Source organism: Austrofundulus limnaeus, unplaced genomic scaffold (assembly GCF_001266775.1).
Source record: "Austrofundulus limnaeus strain Quisiro unplaced genomic scaffold, Austrofundulus_limnaeus-1.0 Scaffold2, whole genome shotgun sequence".
Taxonomy (NCBI): Eukaryota; Metazoa; Chordata; class Actinopteri; order Cyprinodontiformes; family Rivulidae; genus Austrofundulus; species Austrofundulus limnaeus.
In genome coordinates this window covers 6,482,559-6,490,433 of record NW_013952404.1, presented here as the reverse complement: position 1 = coordinate 6,490,433, position 7,875 = coordinate 6,482,559, and the positions used below count along the sequence as shown (strand labels likewise).

General features: G+C 40.9%; 1 protein-coding gene across 1 annotated transcript in view; it reads left to right on the top strand.

Annotated features, from left to right (window-relative positions):
• The first annotated feature begins 2,153 nt into the window (after positions 1–2,153).
• The window catches only part of peli2 (pellino E3 ubiquitin protein ligase family member 2), a 16,699-nt gene continuing 10,977 nt past the window's right edge, over positions 2,154–7,875 (top strand). The window contains exon 1 of the mRNA XM_014013222.1: positions 2,154–2,482. Coding sequence (XP_013868676.1) covers positions 2,406–2,482 — 77 coding nt within the window. The 5' untranslated portion in view covers positions 2,154–2,405. The remainder of the gene's footprint in view (positions 2,483–7,875) is intronic.

Genomic DNA, 7,875 nt, shown 5'->3' with positions numbered 1-7,875 from the left:
TTTTTTTCATTATTTGTACCCGTTGTGATTCTGTGAGCAGACCGGGGGTTGATGGAGCATTTTTCTGTGCAGAAAGCTGTTGCTGTCTTGCATTTTAAAAAGCCTTTTGAACAACAAGACTGTTGTGCTGACTGAGTGTGTGTGTGTGTGTCTGTGTGGTGGGGTGTGGGGGTGCCAGGTCAAGAGCACAAAGCGACATGGGATCAGCACATTCCTCACATTCTCCCTCACCGTCATGCTACAGTCAGCTGATTGCAGATCTGCTTTTTGCTTTCACGGAAACCTTGCCRCACGGCGTCTCCGATGTGTCTGCAGAGAAAGTGACGAGGGAGGCTGCTGAACTGGATTTGGGCAGACTAAAGTAGATTTCTACTTGATTTACAGGCCCTGGTTTTGAAGAAGAAGAAAAAAAATTAAATGCCATTCAAAAGAACTGCCCCATTCATGTTTTTTCATAAACCACATTTGTCATTCTTTATGGGGAAATGGTTGAGATTGTAGAATGTGGGACAATCCAGCAGGTTTTCAGATAGTTGATGTGTACAGCATGACACAGCAGACTGGAAGTCAGGGCCTTTCCATTTCATTGTCACTGTTTACGGTCTCTCAGTTGTGCAATATACCCATATAGAGTAGGCCCTGGGCTGWGCTCGCTTCTTGCTGTTAACGTTTTGGCTCCGCCTCCTGAACACAGATTTACGCCTGCTCTATGCCAGCAGAACTTCAGCAAAGCAGCCCACTCCCTGCATCTGCTCTCCATCAGTGTGGTATGTGCTGGTGAGCCTTTGATCCCCACCCACCCCCAACTCTTCTGTGTGAGTTTGAGTCAGACAGATTTACAAAAAAATTTAAAATAATTAAAAATTGAAAGGCTCCTTTTTTTTTAACAAAGACAATGCTCAAAGGATGAAAGCAAGGCGGAAAGAGACGGCGTCACAAAAGAGCAGTAAACATTCATTATACTCAGCATTAACAGCTGTCCTGAGTCCTTCACTTATAGGCTTAACGCTGTAGCTGATGTTCACACATCTGTGCTAATAATGGACAAACATCTGCAGCTTTTAACAGAATTGACAAATCAAAAACAAAGTGCTCCTTACTAAAGGGTGGGGATGCGAATGCCTTCGTGGACCCTACTGACCCCCTTACYACCTTTTGTTTTTTGTGTCAAAAGTTGTTGCTCTTTGAAACTGTACACTAGTTCAAACAAAGGGCCATAATTACAGAGGCAGCGGGGCCACTTCTGGGGTCTGGGGCAGTGGCAACACCTCCAGTCGTGCAGGTTCCTGAGAAAACAAGACAGAGGCAGTAAAGTGTTGATGCTTGACTGCAAAAGAATAAAGTGGCACGTGGGACATTCATTGGGAAGGCGTGAGATTAACCAGGCGTGGGATAGTGGAAAAAGGTGATCATGAAAGCTGAGAGGTCCTTGACATCCTCACATAAGGATGCCATTAGAAGAACTATTTATGCAAAGAATGAGGCCAGTGGGTTAAAAGATTGATTGCATCTTCTTACATGATAAGGGACTGATAAGACGTTAAAACCTGCAATAAATGCATAAAGGGCAAAATAAGCAAGAAAATAGCTGCATCATCAGTCACATGTATTCGAAAACAGAAATAAGATCCTACTTAAATAAAGCCTTTAAAGAGCTCCACAGGTTCACAGACCAAATGAGGAAATCTGATCCTTTTACTCCCTCAGGAGTGTTTCTCACCACGTGTTTCCCCACTCCAATTCCATGTATATATGTTATTATTAAAAAATTAATCATGTAATATTGATATAAAATATCAGGACAAACAAATCGTTTAGTTGAATGAATAACAGAAAACAAACCTGAGAATATGATCCCTTTAAGACTTCCCCAATTTTTACTCTTTGTTTACATAACAGAATGTACCATTCTCAGAGGTGGCGGGTTGGTCAAAACCAAGTGTTCAGTTCTCGCTTCGATCGTTTTAGTGACTCTGGAAAAGATGAATTGAAAATGTTTATATTTACAAGATGTTAGCTACAAATAACATAATTATTGCTAAGTTTGTCCTGAGAAAATCGTGTAAAAAATGAGTTGTTAGGACGTCTCCCCCTACACAAAGTCGTGAAGAAGTGAATGGTACGTTCCGGCCCTGCTCCTGGATGTGTTTTTTATCTGCTTTAGAGCTGATTCGACCGCCAACTAAGTTACGTTGTGTTGTGTCACGCGGAGGAAGTTGAGCGCAGTTTGTTTCGAGACGGTCCGATTCGTGTAGATACAGACACACACACACGGTGTGATGTGTGTGCGACACGAAATGCCAGCTTTTCGCGTTTTGTAACAGGAAATTTCGGTGTTCTGCGAACCGCCGCTATTACCGTGTAGCTAACACAGCAAAAAAAAAAAAAAAAAAAAAAGAAGCCCCATGTTTTCGTCAAGCCAAGAGGAGCACTGCGCCCCGTCCAAAGACCCGGTGAAATACGGGGAGCTGGTAGTTCTGGGGTAAGTTTAACCTTTTTACATGTTATTAACCGTATTAGGAGAAGAAGAAGAGAGCGAGTGTTAGTGTTAAAAGTTTCTAGCACACCCATGATGATTCAGCCGCCTCGTTGAAAACTGGCACAGAATTTGCAGTAATATGTTTTTATTTACGGCAGCGACCGAGTTTCACCCAGACGACAGGCTCAGTTTAGAAATTTACGAGCTCACGTTACTCCATAAAGCAGACACGTGCGCTGTCAGCAATGCGTACATGTTCCTGGTACAGTTGATGACGGTGTTTCCTTCTCTGATAACAAGGAATGAAAGCGTACATGCGCGGCTAATAAACACGTCTAGGACGACTTTAGTTGCCGGGGAAAGAGATGCACCTCCCGCCCTGAGCAGCTCTGGCCGGACTCGGAGCTCCTCCCCGCCTTGAAGTTGGATTCACGGGGTTTCAGGAATTCGGAAGTCGTGATGGTCCCCACCCCCAGCCCGAAGGCTGCTTCCTTTACAGCCATCACAAGCTCAGGCTGCACAACTTATGTTGTAACATGTTTGTACGAGCTGTCAGTACTTTATTGTTGTGCACCAAACCTTTCATTGAATAATTTATGTGTTTACGTTCACTCAGATCAGGATTGGAACCTTAACTGTTCACACGACTATCTTAACAATGGAACATATAATTAGAGTCTCTAAGATTATGTATATAGTAATTAAATGTATATAAATATCCCTGTCAGTGCAAATCAATGGACATAGGTACAAATTAAGGGCAGCTATGAAAGACGTAGAAAATAGTGTTGAAAATTGGTGATTTACTTGATGGATTTCCATGAAGACCCATAAAAACAGGTAATGTTTTGTAAAAGAGTGCATAAAAAGTAAGGATTATATTGAAAATATGTTGCTTTTGCAATGTCAGTGAGTGCAATATTAATACTCCAAAGATGTCATAGGCCATTATATTTCAAGTACCATTTTTTACATGTCAATAATATTTAGTCAATCCAACAGACTTACTGGTCTTGATGCCCACACCTCTTAATGGAAGAGAAAGTGAGGAAAGTTTGGGTTTATCACAGTTGATAGTGTCAGATTTCCTAATACAGACGATTACGATGTGGTCATGATCACCACCTGACTCAAAACTTCCCTGGTGGGCGGAAAGAAAACACGCACTGTTTTTAGGGATTTAAAATTAAATTCTATGATCTGTGGTCCTTGATACATGTTGATCTGAACTAATACTAAAATAAAGAGCGAGAAAGAGAGACAGTTCTTCCGTCCACCTCTCAATGTGCACAGATCAGGTAGCATAAATTTGGCCGAAAATTATGAAGTACTTTCACCTCATACCACTCCCTTGCCTCAGGGCATGTTAAAGCTATGAGTCAAGTCTTTTCTTTAGCGTCTTGTTCATTGACTGTTTGCTTTTGGTTTGTTTTCTGTCCGCCAACACACTGCGCATGTGCAAAATAAATGAAAGCTTTTGGACTGCAGCCCTAATAAGAACTAATTTGTCCATGAATTTCACACYTAATAACTGTTCTACGTCATCTAACAAGGCTTTTAGTTAGTAAACATGTCTGCTGTGGACATTTTAGTAAATTTTGATGACATTTTCATTTTTTGTGTATTTCACACTAMGTAGAGCTGGGCGATATGATCAAAATTTTATATCACGTTATTTTCAACATTTTCACCGGTTTCACAGTATTTGACGGCATTTTTCTTTTCATCACAGCTCAGCTGATAATAAAATGTACAAACCCTGCTTACTGACTTTTTTTCTTTTACTGTACCTCTGTCTGTGTCGCTGTTTCCCTCCTCTGTGTCTGTTCTTCTCTGACTGGTGGTTGGAGACAGTAGTCACGCATTTTGGTCCAGTCGTGAAGGAGGAGGGTTAAGAAAAGATTATGATCGGGTTTATTGTTTTATGTTATTTATTAAAGCTTATCAGCACGACTCACCTTGCACACCAGTCAATTCCAACTCCACTACGAACTACGTCCTGCAGGCTTTTCACAATAGAACCACGTTAAGTCTCCATCAGCATAAYGTCTCCATATTAACTAACCGCGTTAAATCTAACTGTGCACATCACTGAAGAGGTGTGTTTACTACATTCAGCGACGGCGAAAACGGGTTGTTTTTTTTAAACGTCAGTCAATATAAGCAGCGGAATCACCACCCGCGGCTGCAGCTAGCTGCTCCAAACATTAGCATGCTAACGCACATAGCAGTGCAGCAAGGAAAAATGTCCCCCGGGAAACAACAGTTCACTGACGGCCGCGACGAAACATTCCGCTATTTAAATCGATATGTCCGGTATTCAGAAAACTCATATCATAACAAAAATAAAAACCGGTATTCGGTACAAAACGGTATACCGCCCAGCCCTAACACTACGCCTCATAAGTTATGAAATGTGAGCTTTTAGCCTCCTGATTATTAGTCAAGTTAGTTTACTAAAACAGTSAAGTCTTGTGGATTTCTTTATTTATTTTTATGTCTTTGCTTGTGGAACTTCAGCGTGTCATTAAGAACTAGAAGGACCTCTCTGATACTGGTGACCTTATTTAAACACCATTGTACTTGTAATGTTTAACTTTCTTCCAGTGATTTGTAATGGGTTGACAACAACTATAGGACCAAAATAACATCTTCAAATGATTGTTTTTCTCATAATACTCTGTACAATTTTATTCTCACTGAACCATTCTGTTAATCATCTCCTACACTTTTTCTCATTAGTGATGAAATGTTGGTCACTTCTGTAACTCTTATGCTGCCTAGATGTTATTTTTCCAATACTTTCTGAAAGCACTCGAACTGGTTTGCATAAAGGTTAAAGACTGTGAGTATATGTTTTTTTGTGTGTCCCTAATCTCCAGCTGTCCTTTCACAGCCATCCTGCTTATTGTTAAGGACAATACGTAGTGCTGACTGCTTATTACCCAAGGCTGAGCATGTGGCGAGTTTGACGCTGGGACTTTTGTTCTCTCTCCTGACATCAAGACACATATGTGAATCAGATGTGACGGGTGTAAAATTACTGCCATGACATCACATCCCATTGATAAAGCTGATGGTAGACAAGATAGCTGACAGGATGGAACAAAGCCTGTTTGAGCAGCAGTTCCCACTGTGGTTTGTTTTCACGACTGCCATGGTGGCTCCTATTACTTGCATGGCTGCCCTTCATCTCTGCTGGGATGGATTGGCTCAGTGCTGGTCACTGAAAGGAGGAAGGGGTGGCGGTGGCGCTGGATGAGTGTTTTGGAAATGAAAGGATGGATTGATCGGGGTGCAGTCTTTGCCTTTCCTCAGCTTCCTCTGTTCATTGTGACTGAGAGACTGGACCTATTGATTAAACTTATAGAGAACTGCTCAGTAAAGGAAGTAAACAAATCAATTTGTCTTTGGTACAGACTCTGCTGATTGTTGAGTTTTTTCTAAGAGACTTTATTTGTCTATAATTAAGGATTTAGGTTGAGTTAATTACCGTAAATAAATGTCACTTTAGTTGTACTCTGCTTGCTCAGAATATAGGTTTACAATTTACGATATCTTATCCCCAAACTTTAATGTTTGAATCTTATTTTGCAGGGTCATCTGACATCTCTGACATATCTGATCTTAAATAAAAATATTGTGACTCCTAAGGAGCACCCTCCACTTCCTGTCATGCTAATTAGTGTTAGAACTGCTTAGCATATCTCGTCCTTATTCAGTGAACGCTAGACTTTCATGTTAGCGCAGGAGGTAGGAGGTGCTGTTGGCTCCTTACCACTACCCGAGAGGATATGTGATACACTAGAGTCTTCTAATCCCTGCTGCTAAATATTGGAAGGTAAATCCGCTTTCTGTCTGGCACAGGTCAAAAAGGAAAGTGATCACAATTAGCTGAGTGTGCTGCTTTAAAGAACCTGTCCTAGCTAATGTGACGGTGGCAGCTCCTGGATGACACAGTATTGTTCCTCTGTGTAATGATGAAATAATTGAAAGCATGTGCRGCATTTATTACAGACTTAAAGGTGTTCTACAGGAGAATTTATCATAGTGCAGGATGCTAAGCTGCATGTCTGAATGTTAGTGTGAGACGTTCGAGTACAAGTACCCAGCCAATACTCTGAAAAGTGCTAGTTTTTATTTAGCTAGGGAGTTTGTGGGGTAAATTTAGGATATTTTCAACTGTCAGTCAGCTTATAATTCAGCTTTATGGCAAAAGAACATGTGGTTAAACAAAATTGATGTTTTAGAAAGGGTTGAATAGGGTGCACATTCTCTTTTCTGAAGAACAGAGGTGACAGTGGGCARAACCTTTTGTCAAGTCTAGTGTGAATAACAAAAAAATCACATGTGCGTTGTTGCTCTTTCTGTTGGTTTGACTGGCATGTCTGTATAAAGTTGCATAAAACATCATAAAAGAACCATAAATGAGCTAATGCTGTAGCTTTACCTGACTGATATAGCCATTGTCTTGTGTGTGAAAAGACCTTTAGTTATATTTTGTCCGCRGAATGATCTAGTGCCTCTGTAGCTCTCTGTTGGTGGCTTGTCTTAGAGGCCAGCTTTGTGCACTKTGCTGACTGGGACCATGTGTTTCCATGCCTGGCCAGCCGTGTGGAGACATGGGACAGGTGGACTAGCTTGGGAGGGCAGTAGGGAGGAGGCTTTATAGCTTTTATGTTTAAACAAGAAGACCAGATATTATTATGTGGCTATTATACGTAATGTCTGTCTTTATGTGACGTAGACAAAATTGAGGCATTTAAAAAATATTCCTGTTGGAAGTGGCTGTTAGCAGTGGTTTACATGTGAGGGTGTGACAGAAGGTTCATGTGTTGGACGGGGGTAAAGCATGGGGTGTCCCAGCTGTAGGARCCAGCTGGTGGGCAGAGAGATCACCAGTCTTACCGGAAGAGGCTTCCCTCCTCACGAGGAGGAGTTTGGGCAAGGTGCCTTCCACCAGACAGAMGGTCAAAGCTGGAATAAGTCACTAAATGATGAGAAGACACAGAACAGATAGAGATACTTTGAGATGTAATTGTTCAGGTCTGATAAATGTAGGTTTCTCAGTAAGGATGTCCCGATACAACTTTTTCACTTCCGATACGATACCGATATTGCAACTTTGAGAATTGTCTGATACCGATATTGACCTGTTACCAAAACAGTACAAGTCACACACTTTTACCTATTTTGTAGTGTAAAATCTTAGAAAAGTCTTGATCAAGTCAAACAGTGAAAAAGAGTAGGTATGAGAAAAACTGACCCATTTATTTTTAACCAATGGATCACATACATTTTAAACTGAAGAACATTCTAAAGCTTAATAAAATAAATTATGATACCCTGAAAAATGAAACATAATAAAAACAAAATGTTCTTTTAAAGTATAAAAT